The 26,522-nt window shown below is 25.4% G+C and overlaps 2 protein-coding genes across 5 annotated transcripts; one reads left to right on the forward strand and one right to left on the reverse strand.

Moving 5' to 3' along the window:
• The first annotated feature begins 9,256 nt into the window (after nucleotides 1-9,256).
• LOC112603985 (ubiquitin carboxyl-terminal hydrolase 48-like) lies at nucleotides 9,257-15,241 on the forward strand. The gene is made up of 2 exons (XM_025352828.1): nucleotides 9,257-9,415; nucleotides 11,859-15,241. The coding sequence occupies exon 2, from the start codon at nucleotides 11,923-11,925 to the stop codon at nucleotides 15,169-15,171; it is 3,249 nt and encodes a 1,082-aa protein (XP_025208613.1). The 5' UTR covers nucleotides 9,257-9,415; nucleotides 11,859-11,922; the 3' UTR covers nucleotides 15,172-15,241.
• Nucleotides 15,242-18,457: 3,216 nt separating this feature from the next.
• Nucleotides 18,458-19,739, reverse strand: LOC112603973 (mitochondrial inner membrane protease subunit 2). Of its 4 annotated transcripts, none has more exons than XM_025352812.1 (3): nucleotides 19,602-19,738; nucleotides 18,967-19,462; nucleotides 18,458-18,661 (listed from the first exon to the last, which is right to left on the reverse strand). In XM_025352812.1, the coding sequence occupies exon 2, from the start codon at nucleotides 19,436-19,438 to the stop codon at nucleotides 18,968-18,970; it is 471 nt and encodes a 156-aa protein (XP_025208597.1). In that variant the 5' UTR covers nucleotides 19,439-19,462; nucleotides 19,602-19,738; the 3' UTR covers nucleotides 18,458-18,661; nucleotide 18,967. The 4 variants fall into 4 exon arrangements, with proteins under 4 accessions (XP_025208597.1, XP_025208598.1, XP_025208599.1 ...); XM_025352813.1 differs by having other exon boundaries at nucleotides 18,459-18,600; nucleotides 19,608-19,739; XM_025352814.1 differs by having other exon boundaries at nucleotides 18,459-18,600; nucleotides 19,555-19,739.
• Nucleotides 19,740-26,522: the final 6,783 nt, after the last annotated feature.

Raw genomic sequence — 26,522 nt, forward strand, 5'->3', positions numbered from 1 at the left:
GACGATAATGTAATTTGTCGTAAACTGTGTTTTTACGTAGATATACTTAATTACGCTCCGTATTGACACTGTTTCGTAGTTTATATATATATATATATATATATATATATACACATATTACAAATGAATAACACATGATATTACATTTGGATTTTAACTATGATTCTGTCTGTTATAAAATTACCAGAGTAAAATATTAGTGTCCGTGTTCGTAATACAAAGAGTCCGTTATTGACAGGTCGAAATACATTGGAATACATATCTTTTTGCTGAGACTTAAGTTATTTTGTCCATTAAACCAGGTTTCCCTGAACCCATATGCTATATATTATATTATTATTTTACGGTAAATATTTAAATAGTTTAACATGAGTATAGATAATAGAAATGTATCCAAAGAGAAATATTTAATTAATTTAAATCATATATCAATACATCATTTATATAATAAACTTATTAAATTATAGTACAACTTAAAGAGCGAACAAAAGGTGGAATGACATTTCATGAGCAAAATATAAATATAGTATTTATTATTATAAGCAACTACTTTTTGTACTAGATACCTAATTCTTTTCTTAATTTTTCCCAGTGTCCCGTATATAAATATATAATGTATAATATAATGACGTCTCTTTCGTTGAAATCATCACAATACACAATAGTCACAATACGCATAGTGTAGGCGGATCAACAATTATATGGTCGTATCGCATGTTTGGATCTTGAAATCGTTTTCTTCTTTGTTCTAATCGAAGGATGTTTTTAATTGTAGTTCATATTTTTGTCACACGTTACGTTCCGTCATTATAATACAACAGTGGCGGAATTACAGGTAGGGTGATCGATGGGATCTGGACCCCAGACATCGATATATTTTATACAGTATAAATACACTGAAATAATTTGTAAAAATATAATATTTAATATTTTCATAAATTTTTCAATAGTTTACCTAACTATCCTATTTGTTCTTGTGTATGCTACAATAGAGAGTACTTATACTTGCCGAAGCCGGTGTGTGTAGTATACCAGAGATGGGCAACTCAAAGTAACTAGCGGGCCACTTTTAAGTACTTTAAAGTCTAGCCGTCCGCAGTGCATAGGAGAAAGCAGAAAAAAAATAGGTCCTTCAAGTATACTAACATTAATTTTTTTATCTTTATTTATTTATATTTACAATTATTATTTAATGTGATACTTGAGAATGAGGTTTTTCAATAGACAATTTAGTAAAATCCACTTCTATTTTTATAGTTGAAACTCTTAGTAAATGTCCCAAGGTTTCATCTGTTAAACGATTTAATAATTTAGTTTCGGTTTAAAACTAGATAAGAATTTTTATCCACATTTTATCGAAAAATGTAATAAAATAAAATAAAATACAGATATACACTAAAATTATATGAAGTAATTTGAAAATGTAGCGTGGGCCAGATAAAAAAGGTACGCGGGCCGCCAGTTGCCCATCCCTGCTGTATACTATAGTCACAATGCATTAAATATTTCTAATAATAATATGTTTAATTATTAACAGTCTACAATTTCTACATTTTCAGTAATTGATTGCTGTGCAGATTATGTTAACGAATTTCTTATTTCTTCGCATATTTCAGTGTATGTATAAAAATACACAATATTTTCTTTTAGAGGAGACAGTTATTATATCACTTTATCATTGTTTCATACTGTTAAAAGACATACAAATTTTGTTTATTATGGACACGTAGTCACTCGCGGTAGCACGGATATTCGTAACATTACCTTGTCAATGATGTTGATTCATAGGAATAAAAACTGTTAAACAGTTTATGCAGTATTGACTAAACTATGTAAAAGAAGAGTCGATTTTATTTTGTAAAATTGGAAATACAGTAAATACACCTTTTTTTATACGATACCTTTGAAATACATATTAATTTTCACGACCCTCTCCTAAAAATGTCAAAAATCCGCCACTGTAATACACAAAGGACTAAAATTTTATGTTACAGCTCATCTCACCGACAAAGCCCTATAACCTACCTGGCCGACAACGCAGATGTTCGCGGTGGACCACCAACCTTCACCGCGGTCCTACACACGTATACCATTATGCCCGAATGACATGCAACTTATCCTTACAAAACGTTACACATTGTACATATTACGATCAACGAGTATATTAACATATTCGAGACAAATCATGCGCATAACCCATTGTGTGATGTCAATATTATTATTATGGACTACGGATTTTGGCGGGAATTTTATTTAGAGGATGAACTGTTTTAACTTTTTCAAAAATTTATTTTCTTGTTGATATTCAACTGATTTTAAAAAACAAAAACCTATTTAAAAATCAGATTTTATTTAATACATATTTTGAAATAATCAACGAACAATATAGTAAATTATTCTATTCGTGTAATTATTTTATTAAAATATACTGTTTTTAAGAGAAAAAAAAGTGGACTAGCAAAATAAGTATGTTATGTATTCGTATATTCATACTGAATAACTAAAAAAGGAAAATATTTTTACATACAAAAATGAAATATAATAATGATCACAACCAATTATTTTGTTTTGTATGATATATTTTAAAACGTTGATCAACTTATAGTGCTATATCGAATATTTTACAATAATAGAGAATTATAAATGACGATTGGTCTTCGCATTTAATTGACAGGAAATGAGAAATATAAATAATAATTCGTTATCGTACTCGCGCGTTTTTAGTTAACATTAAAAAAGTTCATACGCGCCATACCAGCGGAACACGCTATCGTCGGAGTGGCGCGTATGAATAATAAAATTGTAAACTAAAAACACACGCGTGCAATACATTGCGTACGATATATGTCCATGTGAAACGGGCCTAAATGGTAAATTACAGTATTAAAATCATAAATGCTTTTTTCATTTGTGGAGTTTAAAAACTTTCTGTAGAAAAATATTTTTCAAAATATCTAATTATATAGATTAAAGGACATTGTAGCAATTTTTGTGCAAATTAAATACAGAATAAACAATGCACTATATTCTCGAATTAAACATATACATATATATTATGTCCGCTAAAAGTGGTTCTCCGGTCGACCGCTGCAGTCCCCTTCCAAAAACCGCCCCTTATACAATACTGCAGTCAGTAGGCGAGTCGCATGCACACGATTGGCGAAACAGTTTGTCACACGGCCTCGTGTGCACCTTGATTGTGTAAAAGTACAGAATGATTTCACCGTATCGTCTAATTCTATTATCGGTCTATTATTATTTAAATATTAAAATTATTTTAAAGTCCGACCGGCGACTGAGACTAACCACCTTTCATAGAAAAATTGTTTGAATATTGTTTAAAATTAGTTTCTCTTCAAATTAACCTAGGCCCCCTTTAGAAGACTTATACTAAAAAAAATCACATAAATCATATTATGACAAAATCGTAATAATATCATTTAAATTTCACGTTTCATACTATAAAAAAACGTAGGTATATACAATAGTAATGAATAAGCATTAGAAGAAATATGTATTGACTGACGTTGTAATGCGGTATTATTAAAAACTTTTACTGAAAATTAATAACGAGAGACTAGAAAAATTATTGTTTGTTAATAATTTTATTAATGATATGTCTAAATTAAATCCGAAAATATGGTTATTGTTTTTAATAATTGGAATGAAGACAAACAATTAACAATAAACATTAATCGTTTCATTCAAAACTATTGCTCAAAATTCATTTAATCACATTCTAATACATGATTGTGTTCACATATATTAAATATAAAAATTTAATATCTCATGTATTTTATAATTGACGACTAAACAAAAACAAAATCAGTTAACACGAAAATTTTGAAATAGAAGAAATATAAATGAAAAAAATTGTTGACGGTTACTTCAATAAAAAATTGATAAATTCATTCATACTCGTGCATAACAGGTATAAATTCATTATTATGAAATATAACGGTTTATTTAATTTTATAAAAATAATCACCCTAATCAGTATTTGAGTTATTATTGTATCTATTAATTATAATATTATGTTTTTTCTTATAACTACAGTAATATATATATATGTCGTAGCCACTTGATGAAATTAATCTTTTCATGAAAAGATGACCATTTCATGAAATGGAAACGGATTTTTTACACTTCGTGAAATTCGAAAATATTTCACAATATGGTCACTTTTTCATAAAATGGTCACTCTAATTTAACATCGTGTAATTTTTTTCACAATGTGGTCGTTCACTTTGTGTACTAAAAATTGAAATACAATATTTATTATACACGTAAATGTACAAGCTTTGATAAACTAAGCTATGCACTATAAATTGTATAGTAATAATTATATAAATGATAGGTCGATAGATCACATTATAGTTACACTATATTTACAGAACATAAGTAAAATACATTACATAAAATTTACCTACCTATTGTACCTATACAATTTTTAATTTTTAACTAGATAGTAGATGTATGTGATATGTTTTTGTTCAATAAGTAAAAACAGTATAGTATGAAAAATACATAGTTTAAGTGAGCCATCAAGATATGTATCGTATGGTAAACTAAATTTAAAAGTAAATTCATTACTTTTGAAAGACCAAAATAAAATTAATTTTAATGAATGTGGAGGTATTTGAAATATGTACAATACAATTTTGATATTAAGACAAATTATTGTTATCATTTAGTGCATTATAGTATAAAACAAGCAACCTATCAAGCATTAACACTGATTAGAAAGAAATAAATTTGAATTTTAACAAACTTTGAAAATTGTTTAAAAATCAATGATTTAACCTAATTCAAAGTTTTAAACGCTAAAATTATTTTTAAAAATGTATTTATAAAATAAAATAATTATCTAAAAATATTTATAAAATATAGCTATAATAGATATAAATATATTATGTAATACCTATATAATAACTTCAGTTAACTTTAGATAAAAATAACTTACATTTATGTTTATCAAAGCTTGTACATTTACGTGTATAATAAATATTGTATTTCAATTTTCAATACACAAAGTGAACGACCACATTGTGAAAAAATTACACGATATTAAATTAGAGTGACCATTTCATGAAAAAGTGACCATATTGTGAAATATTTTCGAATTTCATGAAGTGTAAAAAATCCGTTTCCATTTCATGAAATGGTCATCTTTTTATGAAAAGATCAAATTCATTAAGTGATTACGACATATATACTGCAGTATGTAACAGAAAGACCTGACGACTGAAAATATATAAAATAAGTAATTACTTTTGTTGTAATTAATATATTTTTAATTATATACATAATTTATACAAAATCATGTAACAAGTACAGTAAAAAAAATTTTATTATTTTTTAGTACCGAAAATAAAAATTTTTTAATTCGTGTACTTACATTTTTTTGGAAAAAATTAAAAATAACCAATATCTTAATGTAATAGATACATTAAAAATGTTTAAATACATATAGGTATTTGTATAATTGGGTACATGACGTACATTATAATAAAGTATATAGGTAATAGCAGTGCACATGCGGGCCGCAATACCGCGGCACAATAGAAATCGCTCATTTTTGTGTACCTATATAATTCTTATACGGGCATATAAAATAACAATAACATTACTTATTGATTTAAGTTTCTTTCAGCGCGCATCAATTTTTGTAAAAATTGGTTTTTATGTGTTTCGTAAAAGACTAGAAAATATTGATACGTTTATTGTATAATCTTATGATTCGAACAACCTCGTTGGACAATAATTATTGTAAAGTTTGCAGATCTGTTCTACTTCTTTTCTTTTTTTTTTTAGATATTTTATTGTTGCTATCATAATAGAGTTTCTTTTAGAATTAAAAATATATACAGGTTATACAATTTGTATTATACATTTATAAATATAATAAAGCGATGGACGATGGTATACATAATACATAAAATACTTATATATATATATATTTTTTTATGTAATTAAAATCATTGTACACAATAACATTTTTTTAACAATTAAAATATCATTATCATTTTTAAGTATGTTTTTTATTTATTTTTTGATGACAGCATAATATAGATTTTTAATTCCTTATTGCATAGCAGAATATTTTTCGGAGTATCTATTACAATATAAAAAAATTTAATCTTGGACAATTAATACTTTATAAGTTTTAAGTATTTAATGTTTTAATTAGCGGTGTTTAATGGCGCAAATACCCGTAAAATTGGTTCACTTCTATTACACATACACATACATCGCATGCCCGAACATCGAAACATTTATTGGTTCAATACTTATTATCGTTATTACCTGCTACTACTGCAACTACTCGTCTGAAAATCGATTAATGTCGAAAAAATATATGTCGACGTTCTAAAAAGTAAAACTCAAAAATAATAACATATATCTATAGTAAAATCTATATTATTTTTTTCCTTAGAATTTATTTTGTATAATGACTTAAAGCAATAAAAGAAAATCGTTTTCAAAAACGTTTTAAGTTATAAAACAAGCGTTTCACATATAAATATATATACGTATATTACGCGAAATATCTATTGGCTATCAAATATACTGTTATCGTTCATGATGTTATTATTTATTAGGATATAATCAGTGGTGTATTGGTAAATAAATTTATGGATATACGCATTTCCTGAAGATTATAAATAATAATTTTTTTTCGCTTCGCTCGAAATTTATCTTTAAAAATCCATTTAACCTTTCATACCTACTATCTCGTGGTACAAATTAGTTGTCAAAAAGTTACTAATTATTGTTGGATATGTTCAAGATATAGGAAGTCTATGATAAACTATTTTACGTCCCAAAATGAGTACCTACAGCCAATAACCGCGTCACAACCGCTATCAATAACCGAACGCGGTGGCTCTGTCATCCCATAGATAATCTATGCGGGTATCGTACATAATATAATAGTACGCAGATAGCTCGAGTAAGTATTGTGCAAGTATCTATCGGTCGTTAGTATTTCAGCATTTATACTCGGATCCCATAAAATAAATTATTATTTATTATTACCTATTATGCGTGTACAGTGTATGTGTACAAGTCGACGTGTGTATCTACGTACCTACGCACGTATACGGACGTTTACCTGCGTATCAGTTATTTCTCAAAATGTATACGTTATGAATGATAACCTAATGATGGGTGTACGCCATTTAATCTCCCCGTACACCCTCCAATGCATGACTGGACTGGATGTTTGGATATAATACTACATGGATGATTGGTAAATCAGGCGAACCACATGTACGGCGTCTACAGAATTTCGTATAGTGATTCTCTGGCTCCTACTCTTGCGCGGGTACACCGTACACCTCGTAGCCCGCCCGTAAGCTTACAGTGAATGTCTCCGAAAAAAAAAAAATATGTCTCAAAAGACTTTACAAAAGTCCAAAGACGTACAGAGACAAATTATTGTGTTCTCGATCGATTCAACCTGGTTTTCCGGTATCGATGCGTTTACAAGTGGCGGAGGGTGGGGCTCCGGCACCAACAGGCCAACAGGCATCATCGCCTGCGTTGTTCGTGTTTACGAGAGATGATGAAGCACCGACGGGTGGAAGAGCGTGGTGGGCTGATGGCGTCCCCACGGACCACTGCCATTGAACGAAGCGTCGTGTGCTGCGCATGCGCCCGGGGCGTGAAAGATTATTTTAGTTCTAGCGGTGATGAGAGAGCATGTGTGTACGCACGCGTACCATTTTTTACTTGTCGTCGAGCGTTGTTCGACGTTCGTGTTCTGTCGTAGCGTTTAGTCGTCACCGCGAGTCCATCGATCGTGTGCAGTTTTGGTCACTAATCTGTGTACATTCCCAGGCGGTTCGTTCCTAATCGGCCCTTGTCTGAAGTCTGTTTATCCGCGTTTGTGAAACCTTAGTGTTTTGAAACCGGAAACGCGTATAGCTGAGCAAGACGAGCTACTCAATTCGTCGATCGTGTGTGTGTTTGTGAACCTATCTCATACCTACGTAAAATTCTATACATATATTTTATTGTCGATATACTGTTCCTCTTACGAGCAATCACCATACGGATCGCCAATAAATTATTGTTGACGTTTAAAAAGTTCACAGCTGGAGAAAATCGAACTGATGTCATTAAGGTAAGTTGAAATCGGGATTAATAACTGATAAGAGTAGCGTTTTCTTAGTAGTTAATCGAAATGGACTGGAATACGATAGTTTTTAAGAGAACGACAGCTTCTGATAACAGTAAAAAAAATTCTCATAGCGTATAGTTTAATATATTGATTTTTATTGCTTATGTTCTGGCCATTAAAATAACACATTATAAATTAATCGATATTTGTTAAACTTCAATATTTTTGTTGCGTTCATTGAGCATTTATACAGAGATGGCTACATAACATGGTGTTTCATTTTATAATTATTCGTCATCATGACGATCGTGTACTAAATAACGAATTGAATATATACAATATGATGAGTCGTGAATATTCTTATACCTAAAACTATTTATTTTTAAAATTGTGTGAATTAGTTATTAACATTTTTCTATTGCTTATTTATTTTAATGACTGCAGTACCACATGAATAGTACATTCATACTATAATTTTCAAAATTAAAATTGACTCAATAAAAAATATTTTTCATTATTTTGTGTTAAAATGTTTATAAGTTGATTTTCAGTTCTAAAATAGCTGTTGGTTGTCAATTTCAATTCTTTTTGGTACCAATAATTGATATTTTATTTATTTCCATTTTATTTACCCCAATTTTGAATTCTTTGGAACTTATCCGATTTTGATTCATTTAAAACCCTAATAATCAATAAAATCTAAATTGGAAGAGTCGATTCCCTAATTTTTAAAAATTTCATATGTATAACTTCTTAAATTTTCATCATTAATAGGTTTATTTATACAACAGTATTCTATATTAGAAATAATATTTTAATTTTTTATTTTAGATTTGTTTAATGGTTTTCTTTTATGTATTTTTGGTATTAATATTATTTCATAAATAAAAATAGTTTAGTCAAGAGTAAATTGTTAAATATGCATTAAAAGATCATTATATATTGGTGTTAATAAATTCAAGTTCCATAAATTAATTCAATAAATTACAAACTTACATTGATAAAAATAATAGGTATTACAAAAAAGTATTTAAAATAATGTTATGGCTATTTAATAATTAATCATAGTAATGATTGATTAATAATAATTATATTTTATGTTTTATTTTTAGTGATACTACATCTATTATTTATTGTTGTTACTTTGTTCTTAAAATATGAAGAAAATAGAAATAATATTACACAACTTTTCAAAGTACAAAAATAGGGGTCTTCAAGTATGCCATTAACTTTTTTACTCTATCAGCAGTATCAACATATTAATCAGTAAATCCTACTTCATAAATACAGGTAATTTAAGTAATAAAATTTTTAATTTTTTTATCATCATTCATCATTAAAAATTAAAGATAGTATGTATTATATAGGTTGTCAACAATAACTACAATGTATAACTTTAACTTATATACACAAATATTTTAAGCTTAAACCCACCAACTTTCTTTAAATAAAATGATTTTACTATCAATTGTTATAATATAGTACAGTGGTCTTCAACCGGTGGGTCACGACCCATTTTTGGGTATCATAATCCTTAAAATTGGGTCGCGACGAGTCTTTTTTTTAAATAAAAATTAGATTTATAAAATTATATATAAGGTAAAAAAATAATAATAATATTATTGTATTATAATCATAATGGATATCAAGTGTAATGTTTCATATTACACTGGTATGATTCTACATAAGCAATTTGTTCTTTTTTATCAAGCTTACGTGGGTCGTGAAAAATAAAGGCCTAAAAGAGTGGGTCGCGAGTTCAAAAAGGTTGAAGACCACTGATATAGTATATAGTATACTGTATATTTTAAAAAGGAAACTAAATCTACAAGTGTTTTCTCCATCATGCCAACATAACAAATTTATGCATTCAATAGAACCTATTATGTGTTTTTAGCTTTAATACTATAATGTTTTAAGTTTTGGTATTTTTTTTAATATTTAAATTTTTAAGTTAGATATGAGTAAATGCAATTTGTAATAACTAATATTATATATACTCGTATCTTGTTCTTACCTCAGACCATTTTTTTTTTTTTTAGGTAAATTTACTTTAATATGAAAGCTAACAATGCAACATTTGCTATATTATATGAAGAGCACAGATTTTTATGCACTAAAAAGTATCAAAATATGCAGTAAAAATTATAAAAAATATGCAATGAATTTTTTTTTATTTATATACAATTTGCAAACTAAACAACTTACAATAAATAATTACTTAAATAAACTAAGTATATAAAAATGTTTCGTCTTAATACGCAATATATTTCAAATATTGTAAAAATATACAGAAAGATATTAATTAAATTTCACCATTAGATTTAAATTTTTATGATTTATGAAGATAACTGACAAAAATCTAAAAAAGTAAAAAGGAAAAAAATATGCAATTGCATAGAAATCTGTGCTCTAGTTATATGCTTATAGGATACATGCAAGTGTAGTATTTTCTTAAAATAAAATTTAAAAAACACGCTTGATATGAAACAAATACATACCATTAAATATTATTATATATTTTTCTATGTGAGTGGGATCTTGCTGTTTAATTTATGTATAACATTGTTTAAATAAATAAACTATTAAATTTAGAAATGGATACCCAATAATTTGATTTTTCTATGTAACAGTATTATTTTAATGTTGATAATAACTTAATTTATTTTTATTAATTCATAATTGAAATATAATAATGTCTTCAAACCGTTTTGTGGATATTTGATATGATGCAGAGTACATAGATATGAAGACTCAAATACATTGTTTTTCCAAGGATATAGATACAATATGCTTATGAGCACACCCAATAAACATTAAATTTTTAAATCTTATAAAAACTAATCTCATTGACTTAATTATGTCTTTTATTTGTTACATTAATTATAGGTACTTAATAATAACATATTTCTTTTTAAACTCTGTAAATGTCACTTTGTGAGAAAAATACTTAATTTTACTAAATATTTAAAACTATTATTTCTATAAGTCTTAAAATAATAAGCTAACCAATTCAAAATTGTATTATTTTAATCAATGAGTTTCATAAAATTTTAATAATTTTTTAGCTATATTCAAAGTTGAGGTTTTGACTGCTTTGGTATATGATATTTGTATGATTTAAATTATAATTTATAAGTAACTAACAATATTCATCAACATAATAATAGTTATAAGTTATTTTCTAACAAAATTAGGTTAATAAAAATACATTTGACTTTATAATAAAACATATTTTACATGGATTATTTTGATCTTTTAATATAATTTATTTAAATATATTAATTACTTAATTTTTATTTTGTAAATTAGGTAAATTTTTGAAATAAATAAAATAAAATATTTAAAATTATGTAAATAATAAGTTCTAAAAATGTAAACGGGTTTTCAATAAATAGTATTAATTAAAACTATGGTACAAACTAATTTCATATCATTCAAATTGAGCCATTCCATATTAATTAACAATCAACGATACAATCCCTTTTCAAACTATTTTAATATGAATCTAAGTAATTAAATATATAAATAATTTACATTATATCAATTACTTTCTTTAAGAAAATAAAATTTTCAAAATTTTAATATTGAATTTAGGATGAATGTTTTTAATTGTGGTATTAATATTGAGTACCTAATTAAAGGTCGCTTTAAGTTTAGTATCTTGGTTGCTTTATTTGTATTAATTATTTATAAAACCTATTCAATATATTATTTATTTTTATTATTTTAGCAAAAAACTCACAAGTATTTAAAAGGATATATGTTCATAAACTGATTGGTTAACTAAAAAACGAATGTTCAACATGCGTAATAAGAAGAAGAGCCTAGAAAAAAAGAAACAGTGGTCATGGGCTGAAGACACTCATCCTGATAACATAAATGATAGTCATATTAGTAGAGCGTTTTTCTTAGGACATCCCAAATGTAAACCTCTGTCTAACCATCGTAATTGTAGCAACAATCCATTCTGCCTATCTGGATTAGGTGAACAACGTTGGCTTCAAAACAAGGTCTCTTCAGTTGAAGTCTCAGGATTAGAATATCGAGAAACAAATACTTTCTGTGGTTTGAAAAATTTAGGAGCAACCTGTTATATTAACAGTTTGCTCCAGTTATGGTTCCATAACCTAAACATAAGAAATGCCATATTGAACTGGAATCCTATGGAAGATGAAACTGAAAAACATAACCCAACTCTTTTCATTGAAAATGGATATGAACCAATTACTTGTGTAGGTCAATTGCAATTAGTATTTGCATTAATGCAATTTGGAAAACAAAAAACAATTAATCCAGAAGCTTTCATAAAATCTCTAAAAATAGATGCAAGCATAGAACAGGATGCAGAAGAGTTTTCTAATTTGTTATTAACAACATTGGAGAAGAAATTTGAAAATCAAACAAACCCGTATGTTAGAAAAATGGTGAACAACAATTTTTTAGGTGGATATCGGAGTGTAATTACATGCTTGACGTGTAGAACTGAATCTGCAAGTTATTCGACATTTAGAGATCTAAGTTTAAACATTGAAGGTCATCAAACTTTAAATAGCAGTTTGAAAAATTATTTAAAAGAAGAACTTCTTACTGGAGATGACAAATATTATTGTAGCCAGTGTGAAGGAAAACAAAATGCTGTGCGTCAAATGTATTTGACTGAATTACCTTCAGTATTAAATTTTCAATTAATGCGGTTTGTCTATAATAGAAAATCAATGCAAAAAATAAAATTAAACACAATTATAAAATTCCCACAAACATTAGACATGGCACAATATATAAATTTACCTGATAAAGCAACTTCAAGAGTACATTATAAGTACAACTTATATGCGGTACTTGTCCATAAAGGCCCCAGTGCTAATTGTGGTCATTATGTTGCTCAGATCAAAGATGAAACTACAAAAAAATGGTACCAATTCAATGATGATCAAGTGGATAAGCTCACAATTAAAGGTTTTAATTTGTATACTGATGAAGAGCTTAAAAAATCTAAATCAATGAAAAATATCAAAAATCACAATGGAGAATTTCAATCTACTGATGCTTACATGTTAGTTTACATGAAAGATATAAAGGCTGAAATTCTGAAAACCAAATCAATCCCCCGCAAATTATTACCAAGATTAACTCAGTTGGTAAACACTTGTGATAACAATTTTGAAAATAAAATATTAGACTGTGAGCGAGGTAAAGTATTTGTGGAACAAATGTTGAATTTAATTAATGAAATAAAAAGTAGTTGTATTAAAGGAGATGGTGATATTATTTCTTTGCAGTGGCTAAAATATTTGTTTAAAGTTAATCCTAATGAGCATGTCAAGGCAATAGACAACAACACAATATTATGTAAACATAACTTACTGGATCCCGAAAAAATATATGAAGTCAAATATATTGGATCAGATTTAGCAGATAAACTGTATGATACATTTCAAGGTGGTCCAAGACTGAAGTTAAAGTCATCGTTATGTCTAGTATGTGTTAGAAACAAATGTGCTCTAACTTATACAAAAACTTTAACTAATAAACAACATGAATCTATTACTAAAATCTTAAAAAATTGGTCCGAGACTAACGATACAAATAGTGAAAATACAGAAACAAGTTATTGGGTAGGCAATGAAACCATTAAATGTTGGCAGCGCAAGTATTTTGAGTCATTTCAATCATTTCTCATTTCTAGCGATATACCCCTTAATACAAAATTGCCAATTAATCACGAAATATTGTCTGCAGTATGTGAACCATCTAGCAATTTATGCAAAGAAATAATAGTTAATGGAGGTATGAAACAGGAAAATATGACCTATGATGCAGAAGATATAATTAAACTTAAATGCTATAATAAAGCTTGTGAAAAGTCAAACACAGAAGTCGAGTGCAAAGACAATTTATTATTAATTACTAACTATGAAAAGGCATATTTTATGAACAACTCATATATGCCATGGAAATTCAATGATGACATTATATGCGAACACGGAAATTTGACTATTGAAAAGTATTCAAAGACTTTGGTGCCAAAAGAAGTGATGGATATATTCCAAACCTATTTTCCAAACGCATCATTGTTTGTTAAAACTACAACATCGTGTCGGGTATGTAGGAATGAGCATATTCGGGCTTTGTTATGCAAGTATACACGTTTAACTCTAGCAAAGTTAGAGAATTACTTTTTAAGAGATTTACTGTGGAATAAAAATATAAGTGTTTTTTCAAGAGAATCTTCACCATATGCATGTATTTCTGCTAAATTTTTGGAAACCTTCCGTAAGTTTGTCAAAGCTCCATTAGATGTGCACATCCCTAATTTTATCAAAAATAAAGAGCTGCTTTGCGATGATCACAATAAATTGATTTACCATCCGGGGTTAAGTTTGAATCCAACAAAACATGAACATAATAAATTGGAGATTATAACAAAAAAAGAATGGAAATGGCTTTTACAATGTTATGAAGCTGATTTTGGAATATTTGTATACTTTGATGCTCAACGCAAATTTAAAACATCAAACCCAGAAATTTGTGAAACATGCCGCCAGAAGAAACTGCTAGAAAATAATATGAATAAATTAAAATATAATAATGTGCAAATATTTATTGAAGTAGAAGATATTGAAGATCAGAATGGCAACTGTTCAAAAAAATTCAAACAAGACACTACAGTATGTGAGAATAATACCGGTTATTTTAATATAGCTTCCACTTCAACAGCCAATAACAATATGGTATCTCCGAATGAATTAAGAAGGAGTGAACGAAAACAAATACCAAAGGTTGAGCCTGTCATCGTCTCTTTTGATAATACAGTGTTTGACCTCAAATTAAAGATCATGGAAGTGTTTAAGGTTTATCCTACACACCAATATTTAAAAACTGCTGAAGGAATAGAGTTGGTGAAGAATGACATAACTTTGGGAGAACTTAATATTCTTCCTTTCTCAGTGATACTAGCCCAATTTCATGAAGAAAAAGTACATAAGTCAGAAGTCATCACTCCACAAGAGACTGGATTTAAAGGTACTGAGCTCATGCATTGAAATGTCTAAATTTATTTTATTTTTATTCATATTTTATTATATGAAAATTGTACATTGTTAAATTGTAAACTTTAACTTACTATCATATATTGAATTGTTTATTATTTACTCAATATATTGTCCTTTATACATTAAGCTTATAAAAATGTTTAACTTTTATTTATAGATAATTTTATTTCTTAACAAAATAATTAAGTAATAATAATTTATGTTTGTATGTTTGTTTTTGATAATTAATGTTATGTAACATTTTTTTTATTATTATTGAGAACACTGTTTTTTTTCTCTCTAGCCCATATCTGTTTCAGTTTTTTCACGTTTTTAAGTAATTTTAAAGTAACATCACCCATAACAAAAAATATAGTGAATAAAATTTTTGAGGGTATGACATATCGATTTATTTAAATTTTATCTTAAAACAATTTTGAAACACAATTTAAATTAAAATTTTATTTATTATTTTGAAAGTTGAGTACTAGGTCAAATAAAATAATAAAATATAAAACCTATATTTTAAACCCTCAAAATATTATCCTTTATAATTATTGTAATATGTGTTTTTACTCTGATTACTCAAAAAATGTTTCTGTGTGAATGTGTGTAGTCTGTGTTACGCGTGAGCCAGAGAGAAAACTAACAGTGCACTGACATACTCTTGAAACTATTTTTTAAACATAAAATATATGTATTCCTTATGATGTATTTAAGCTAAGATAAAATATTAATGTGAAGAGTATAATATGTATTCTACTCAAATACTATTAATTACCGTTAATGACATTAAATTTATCATTTTTACTATGATAAAAATATTCTAACTATTTAATTTGATTTTTAATCTTTTTAATTATAGTAATATATACATTATTATTTTAAATAAGAAATGTAATCTAATTTAATTCATTCAAATTAGTGAAATTTTTATTTTCATTATAATATCAGGTAACCTCCTTGCTCTTCATTAAAAGTAATATCGACATTTAAAATTAATGAAAAATACCTAAAAACTATTAAAGCAAATATATTGAAATAATATTTATTGATATAATATTTTGAATTTCCCAGTTATAAATTAAAAGTTATTAAAATATTTTAATTTATTAGCTAAAAATTAATAAAATTACCTACCTAAAAATGAAAACACGAAAACATGCAAAATAAAAGTTTCACCTTTGAAATCCTATCATCTGTTACTAAAAAATGTATATACTAAGAATGCATTGTCTTAGAGCACCCAAAAAATATAATTTTCATTTAAATATTTGTACTAAAATTGTATATATACACTATAATTACAAAAAATCATGACAGTATTTTTAAAAATATAATATTAAAATATATTTCAATGTTATAATTTAATAATAAAGTTTAGTCTTAGTATATAAATAAATAATATAAAAAGATCTCAATTGGAACAACATTTAAAATATTTCTGGTGAAAAGTTTGAGAATCTATTCAAAGCATTAGTGGAAAATACACATTTAGAAACATTAAGTTTGATAAATGTTGGACTTACTGATCGGTTAGTAGACAAGCTAGATTAAGTATTAGTAAAAAAAAAGCATATTACGCGTTGTAATGTGGAAACCAATTTCATTAGCCTTTTAAGAATAGTCCATTTAGTCAAATTTTTATTGAAGTAGAGATCATTGGGAAATAAGATAGAAATGGAACTTACCTAATTGATTGAAGAAAATCCAACCATTCTTAGACTGGGTTTGCATTTGGAGTACAATGATGCTCGTCATCGCATTGCATCACATTTGTAACGCAATATTGACAGGATATGCCAGAGCCGTTTGGGCGTAAACTCACATAAATTGGATATTTTGGTAACGTACACTACTTAGGCCGTTTATGTAGAACTGGTCATTTTGAGCGTACGTACACTGGTACGCAGGCGGTTGGGTTGTACACAAAAAAGCTAAATAATTATGAGTTTATGCCAAGACTTTGATCATGGACTATTATTTTTTAAGTATTTAATTGTATAATATAATAATGTATTGTTTTTTTTTTCATTAATTGTTCAAACAATTTGTATATATATTTATGATATGGTCTTATGCTGGCCTTTTCATATGCGTTTAGTTTTTAGTGCAAGTGTGTGACAATTTTATTGATTTGAATTTTTAAACATAAAATTGTATTTATTAATATGATTAAGTTAAACAAATTAATTATAAAAACAGAAATTTTATCTTGTTAAATTGCACAATTTTAATTTTGTGCATATTATTTTTTACTATTAAGTTATTTGTACAAAAATTAAGTAATACCTAAAAAGACTAATTAAAACAAATCCATAACCCTAATTTTATTTTGTATTCCTAAACATTTACAGTTATTTTATTAATGTTATTATGTATTTTTACCGATACTATTTTACTTTTAAATGCCTTCAATTGTAAACAATTTTACTACACCAAATTTTGCCATGTTATTTTTATGAACTGATCATTTTGTATTAATTATACTGTTGTGTTGCAACCATATTATTTTATATGATGATCAATATTATTTTACTCACTTAAAATATATAGTAATGTATAATGCAAAAAAAAAATCCTAATAAACCATTTTGTGATTGATCCAGAGCGTTGTTTTTTACTCTTTCAGGAGTTGATCAAGAATGTAATTTTTCATTCTATTTATCAAAACTGATTTTATCCCACAAAAAAAGTAATAGGTTTTTGTTTTAAACTAAATAATGTTGGATAACTGCATTGAAATATAGAAGAATCCAAAAACATTTATTTACCTAATATCTAGTGTGAAAAAATCTAAAGTAAAATTCATGTCTAATTTAAATTTAATGAATAAATTACAGAAGAAAAGGGAAAATTAACCATCAAAGTTGAAATTCCTTATAGCTCGACCACTCAACTATTAAGACATGTATAGCCTATATATTAGGTCATATAGGAAATAGTAAAATTATACTCATTATACAAACTACCAATTTGACTTGCACTTAACTTGAATCAAAAAGCTCAACCAATATTTTCAAATAAAGCTAAATGATTTTATTTTAAAACTATTAAAAATATAATATATTTCATGACTATTTCTTTCCGTTTTAAAAAATATTTAGATTGAGCACAATTTCTATATTATTACAGTAAACTTTCCATTATTTGCAGAATTAGATGATGCAAAAACCGCGGAAAAGTAAATTCTTTGAATAATCAAATATAAGATGAAATATAACAAAAATTAACACAAAAATACATTTAACATGTTTTATTAGTATTATATTAAATTATGACATTACTCATAAAAGCATAATGATTTTTTATACATACTTTGTAATATTATTATCATGCATTAACATAATTTGTATTTCTTAAAATAACTCAGTTCTATGGAAGACTGTGGATAATTGAGAATTTATTATCTTTAACTTCTTAAGCTCGACTGCAATTCAGCTAAAATAAATGAAATTTGACTTCAATCTTTCTTTATAATAGTCTTCAAGATTGAATATTACTATAAAATTTAAAAAACACCCATCTAAATAGTACACAATAAACTTAACAATGTTCTGTTAAAATAATGTTGAGTTTAAACTTAAATCACAATGATAAATAAACATTAAAAACTAGATAATACTATTGAAATTTAATGAACATATTTATGTAGGTAAAATAACTAAATGTTTCTATGAATAAACTAAATACAGAGTAATGTATTATCAATTATCCAGTAATATTTAAATAATACAAAACTATCATCAATTGACGAGTAACTAATATTTTGACAAGGAATTATCTGAAAATAAAATGTTATTTTACCTTATTTATGGTGGGACTGAAGTAGTTGCCATCTACTGGGAGGCCAAACTATAACTGAAACCTTAGCAACAACAAGTCCTTTAGAAATCGGACCAAAACTAGTAGAATCATATGTATGGCCTTTATGATCACCTTCAATCCAATAGTATCCTTTAGGCACAACTTTTTTTTCCCCTGAACTACTATTTTTCTTTTTTAATACTACAATGTCACCTTCAACACCAGTTACACGTTTAATAATTGTCTCATTTGGACATCTAGGTGATAAGGCCACAATAATATCACCGCGCTTAATAGAATCAAATCGCACTGGAATATATGATAGAAACACAAAGTCTGCCGTGTTATTTGGATTGAATGTTGGTTGCATAGAAATTCCATCAACTCTAGCCACAGACCCAAACGTGTCTATGACTGTGCGTCCAATAGCCACGCCAATCACAACATTTTTTATTTGACACCAAACTCCCATTTGAATTGAAGTGATTTAATGAGTCTGAAAAAATGATGATAATTAATACTTGTAGTAAACAGTTGATATCTGAATCTAAGTAATTGTTTTAAAAATTAAAATCAAATATAACTCACAGGTAATTATTTATAAACACTATTATATTTATGACTTATGTACTTACACTAACCGGCAATCATGAATCGACAAATCTAAAACGGGTCATATTACTCAACACATAGTCAGAAACTCAGAACGTCAGAACTTTGAAGTTCAAAAATTTTTTCATTTGACCGGTGAATAGTGATAGGAAAATTCGTGATTACTATTCGTTTAATGGAGATTACGAATCATGTATTTGCTTATCAAAGTTGATAAGCTAAAATCACAAATATTATCATTATCATCGGCAAATGTTCAAGTCACAAGGTATAATAATTGTAGCTTTTGCAATTTTGCATTATGTACGATTTAATTACTTAGTACTTACTATTTTGTGTGAATTATGATGAGTGTTGGATAAAAAATATATATCATGCTATTGTACAGGCGTTATAGGCTGAAGGCTTTGTAATAAGCATAACTGCACAAGTGTTACGTTTCGGTATATTTATGTTATTATATTATGTACTCGGATGATGGTTATTCAACTGTTTTATGGACTTTTTTTATTAACTCTGTGTAGATTTTAAAGCGCTTAAAATTTCCTAGGTATTTTTGATTAATCTTGTAAATTTATCGGTACTTACAGCAACTGTATAGAAACTACAACTTTAGTAACATTGGTACATTACGTGAAGTTTATATTACACATTTTATATTTAATTCAATGTATTAACACTTGATGGCAATTTTTATGGTATTTTGAATTTTACTTTTTTTTTTTTTTTAAACATTTGCTTTACACAATACATTTTACGTAATTATGTTTATAAATAGTTAATGAAAAAAATAATATTTATAGTATATATGTTGTAGGCCATGTGGACAATATAAAGACATAAGCTATTTGCCAGATATGAGCAATATATAAGATACGTATCCAGCGGTGGATCTAGGGTTTTTTTTTGGTGGAGACCCAACATTTTTCTTGATCCTCATCCTTTGAATATGCTACTGGACGTATCTTAAATCCATTTGTATCTGGTATTTTTAAATAAAGAAATAAAGTATCTTGTAAGTGGATACTCTTTCCTTTTTTTTTTTACTAAGATTCTTGATGCTAGATACAAATGAAGATTCATTTATTTTTTAATAGCAAGTATTCTAACCATTATATATTTTAAAGTATACAAATTATTTATGAAATTTCTAAAAAAAACCCACTTCATTGAATGTAAATAATGTTCATACGGTAGTACGGTATCCTTTGTACTTATGTTTAATTTGCAACCTCTACTATATAGTCTTACAACCATATAGTTATATAATTGTTTTGTTGTCTGAAATTCTGACACATGATCATTACTTTTCTAGCTCTATACATTGTAAACTTGTATTTTGGATACTGTAGTCTCTAAATCATATTTTTATCTATCATCAGATACTAATGAAGCAATTTTGGGCAACTGTTTTCACCCATTTTATAAGCTTTGATGATTATCAAAATCACATGAGTGTGAACAACAATAATTAAAAAATATATATTATATATTAATGTAAATATTTCAATATATATTACAATATTGACTACAGTAATAGTTATATGGGCGATTCTGATAGTTTTCTTTAAAAAATGAATCTGAGGATAAGCCACAGCCCACAAGAATCCGTAATCGATTTAGAAGTCATTACTCTTTTTAATGACAAGAACAGGTCTTTGTCTATGCTAGACAGTTATTCTATTGTAAGCAATTATTTATTCTCTATAACACAAATTTGTGTTCATCTGTGCTAATTAAGCAAATGTTTTCTTCTGCGGGTTTCATAAATTCACCAACTATTTCTAGATTATTAGACAATATGTTTAAAAAATTTTTAAAAGTAATGTAGTATTCTCAAAATAGTATTGATGTATAATTTTTTGATTCTTATTAATTATTGATACCTATATAGTAATTTTAATTTGTCGTTTTTGATATTATATATATATTTTAAATATTAATAATATTATTTTTGATATTTTGTTTATTGATTTTTTTCATAAATATGTATATATTTTTATTTTTTATTTCATTAAAAACAAAGTTTAAATTTGAATACTCATACTATAAGTTGTTTAATATAGATGTATTTTATGTTTTAGATACAATATTTCATTAATATATAGACAATGTCTAGTATATCTTGTTCTTGATACTTTTTTCATGTATCTTACACATCCTTGCTATTTGCAATGTTATAGCTCATTTACAAACTACTTATTATTATTTTTTAACGACTGGCTGTTTTTTAGGCTTATTACAATCAGACTAACAATTAGGAGCTTTTTAAAAACTATAATTATAAAGTTATTTTACTGTAATTTATTATTTCTAAAAAAAAAAGAATGAAAAAATAATTTATATTTTTTGAGTAAGTATTAAATTAAATAATAACACTAAGAAAAATAGTGGAGAGACATTTACAATTTGAAGACATAGTTATCAAAAATGTTTTTACAAAACAAATTAATGCACTTGTCAGAAACATAATGCATTGTGTAGCTCAAAATACCACGAAAAAACATGCAACAATAAGTAAATATAAATTTATTTGTATATCATCTTTTTTTTTTAATTATTTAGTGTCATAATTAATATGCTTTAAAAATAAATAAATAAAATTAGTAATAAAATAGTTAAAAACTATACAATAATAATATTCAACTTCACTTAATAAATATAATAGTTACTTATAAAATTTACATATTATAATTATTTTATTCTTTTTTTATAGAAGCAATAAATGACAACAAAATTACTATATATTAATTATATATTATGCTATACTTTTTTTTATTTTTTTTATATTAATTTTTTTAGTCTATTAGCAATAGGACTGAAAAACAGTCGGCCGTTTGGAAAAATAATAAGTATTTTGCAAGCGAGTTACTCCATTGCAAAGAGCCTATTTTTACAAAATATTACTAATTTTCCATTTGTCCTATGATATATACATAGGTGATAAATAATTAAAAAATTAATGGACTTTAAATTTTAATACATAAAAACAAAACATATTTTAAAAATTAACCATAATACATAATCATGATTATTTTAAATTATGACATAACTCATTTTAGAAAACTACTAGTACAATCCTTAACAACATTTTTGGAAAATCACATTATTATATATATATATATGGATAAAAAATAAAAATTACAAAAAAACCAAGAATATTTTCTTACAAATCAAAAAGATAAATTTATTAAAAACTTAACAATTTAATACATAAATATAAACATTTTACTATTAAAGTTTTTGATAAATACTATGCACAATATTAAATAAAATAAAAAAATTAAAGATTTTAAAACAGATTAATTTCTATTGTTTATTAGGTATAATTTTGTTGTAGCTTAATAACTTTTTATTTAATTTAGTGTAAAATGATATTAATATTGAGTATAAAATATATTGATATATTGTGATTTAGGTAATTAATTTTGACTAAAATTAAAAATAAAATAGGTAATATAGCATAAATACCTTTTAAAAATACTCATGACATACATAGTGAAACAATATCAAAAATGTTTACTATATGTAAATATAGTATGTGAATTGACTATCTAATTAAAATATATCTATTAAAAATGTATAGCTATACAAAATTTTAAACATGTGTGTTATGTTAGTTAAATTCTCAATTATTACACGGTTTTAAAATTATTGAACTCTTTGAACAATAAAAAAAATTTATCTTGTATTTCATCGTGATCTTCATAATAATGATTATTTATCGACCATTTATTAGTTTCATTGTCAATAAACGAATCATCCTGGTCAAATAATGTTTGAATTATATTTTCAATTTCTTTTGTACCTCCAAAATCATCTGATCAAAAAAAACTTCATGAATACCTATTATGTACTAATAAATTTAATGTTTTGGAAAAAAAAAATAAATAAATTTACCTGTATCCATAAAATCATCAATAAAAATATTATTTGGTTCATATAATTGATTTCCTACATAACTAAATTCTAATGACGAATTTTCTTCTTTTTTTATAATATGTTCATCTCTAAAAAATATAAATATAAATTTACCATACCATATTGCACAATAAAAATTTAAATATGTTTAACTTCAGAAATGGTACTAGTCAAATGTGTATGATACAACTATTAAAGAAAAAATTACAATAATTAAATTAAAATAATAATATACTTTAGTTATCTACCAATAGGTTTTTATTTGGTTTAATTTTAAATGTTAAAGATTTAAAGATCAAAAGTTTAAATATAGCGCTATATTAAATTAATATAAAAAAAATAATAATTAAATATTTAATTCTATATTTTAATGTTTTGTTGAATACATTTGTTATTTTATGTAACAATTGAAGTTTTACAGTATTAAAATATCCACTAAATAAGAATTAAATATTATTAAATATGTTATCATAACTCAGCATTCTTAATATTTAAATTATCAATCATACAACTATATATCACGTATTTATTTATAATAATTTAGAGTAATTGTAAACCTAAATGAGGAGTAAGAAATAAAATGAACAAATATTTAATGTATGTTTAGTATATATTTGCTTAAACTATCAGTGTATCTTATAAAAATATAATAAATAGAATTATAAACTGAGTTTTACTAAAATTTAAATTTCCCTTTAGTGTAAATATGTTACGCTCCTTACACCTTATAATACTATAATATTAGTCATACATTTTCAATAATCTAAAATATAAAAAATATATACCTAATATATTTAGAAAAATCTTTGAATGTTAATTTAAATTCATTTTTTTTTAACATTGTTTATATATCAAACCTAAAAATTATATATTTAATTATAAAATGTCATACTTGATAAATTTTATTTTATTTGGTAATAGTTGTTCAGTAGTATTTGCCAATGAATCAATATTTTTTTTTTTAGATTTACCACAAAACTGTAGTAGTGGAATAGGTTCTTTTAATTGAGATCGAATTGAATATTTATTTTCCCAAAATATTTCACTTGTAGATAATGTTTTTTGAATAGTTAAATGTCTTCTTTGTTTTGGTTTCTTTAGTGAAATCTGTGATTTATATGTGTTATATTTAAATTTGCAAACTGAGTTTCTAGTTTTAAGTATTTTTGAAATTGAAAATTTCTTTTTAAAAGAATATTCATGAGATAACCATGTAAAAAGATGTTGAGAACTTGATTTCTATAAAAAATAATATATATTTATATATATTATTATTTATTACTAATATTCATTAGTAATAACTTAATATACTTCAGTATAAATGTAATCAGTATTGAACAGTATTTTTCAATATTGATCTATTGAACTAATTTAATTACCAAATATTTAATTATTTAAATTAATTTAGTAAGTATGAAATACGTTTCAAAATGACAATAATAATATCATTCAAATTATAATTAAAGTAAATTGATTATTTTATATGATTCTATGGTATTTTCCTCTCAAAGTTTCTATCTCAAACTACAATTGAGAGTACATCTATATTGTATAATAAGATCCAGATTTGATATTAGTCTTTGTTATTATGCAATTCTTCCTATTAAGTTGAGTTAATCTTTGGTATTTTTAAATACAAAATATTATACAAATAGTAGCTATTTAAATATTCAGGATATACCCATTAAAAATTATTTCTATCTGAACTATTACATTTACATATATATTACTATCATACCTATACAATGATATAATAATTAATAATTTATGATTAACATTAAACACAATACTAGTAATAAATGTAACATTTTTAGGATTTTCCTGTTTAAAGTTTTGAACATTTTCATAACATCTAATTTTTCTTAAAAAAATAAAAATATAATAAAATATTTAAATTGTATATTTTAGTAAATTTTAAATTGAAACATCATGTTAAATTTAAAAAAATAAAATAATTTATTAAATAATAAATTAATTTAAAAAATACATACCTAACAAGTTAATTAACTTCATGTTTTACTAAGTTAAATTAAATTTACTGGAGTTTTTACAGCAGAGTAGATACCTATACTTAATTTTTTATTTGCATTCAATAGAAATAAAATTAATTGAACTTGTATATATCTGTTAACTATTATTGCATATCCAATAATAGTGTTAAAAAAATTATAAAATATTATGAATATATTTATCATAAAATATGTTATTATTCTAAATTATAGTAATAGTAAAATATTTTTCATAAATGCTCATTACCTGTTTTCCGTAAAAAAGTGTTGTGTTCAATTTCATTATTGGTTTCTTGTCTTCTGTTTTATCATAGTTTATTAATTTTTTAGATATATTACTTTCTTTGGCATCATCGTTTCCAAGAAAACTGTCAGTTTTACAAATAGTAGACTGTAATCGTTTCGTACGAGCTGTATCAGTTGTACTTAAATCTATAACTTTTGAATTATTGTTTAATCTTAAATACAAAGAATTTAATGATCCTAAACTGCAATCAGAGTCGTATTCATCTGATTCGTGACAAATGTTATAATTTTGAGATGGATTTTCGTTTGGATGATTCAAATAAGTATGTGTAAAATCTTTCAGTTCAGTTGGTGATGGGACTAAACTAGTCATATTGTTTTTATTGTTTTTGGAGTCAACATTTAAAAACTGATACTTAACATTCACCAAACGTCTTTTAGCAGAATAATCTTCACATAAAATATTTTCCATTGTTTAACTTGAAAAAAATATACATTAAAAAAAAAAATATTAGATTGAGAATTGAGATAAATTTATTTTAGATTCTGAACAGAACGATTTATTCATATGCTAATTAAAAATTATCGATTGTATTTAGTCTCAATATTTTTTTTAAGCACTGGATGCTAGAATTTTGACAAATTTCTTCAACATTACGAATATTTTTAAATTATTTTGTGGTTAGAAATTTATAAAAAAAATTCATATCTAAGATTTGATAATGTAATACAAGATTCCTCATAACTTTGACTAGCTTTTTGCTCGTA

This window comes from Melanaphis sacchari, unplaced genomic scaffold, assembly GCF_002803265.2.
Source record: "Melanaphis sacchari strain LSU unplaced genomic scaffold, SCAv2.0 Contig116_pilon_pilon, whole genome shotgun sequence".
NCBI classification, from domain to species: Eukaryota; Metazoa; Arthropoda; class Insecta; order Hemiptera; family Aphididae; genus Melanaphis; species Melanaphis sacchari.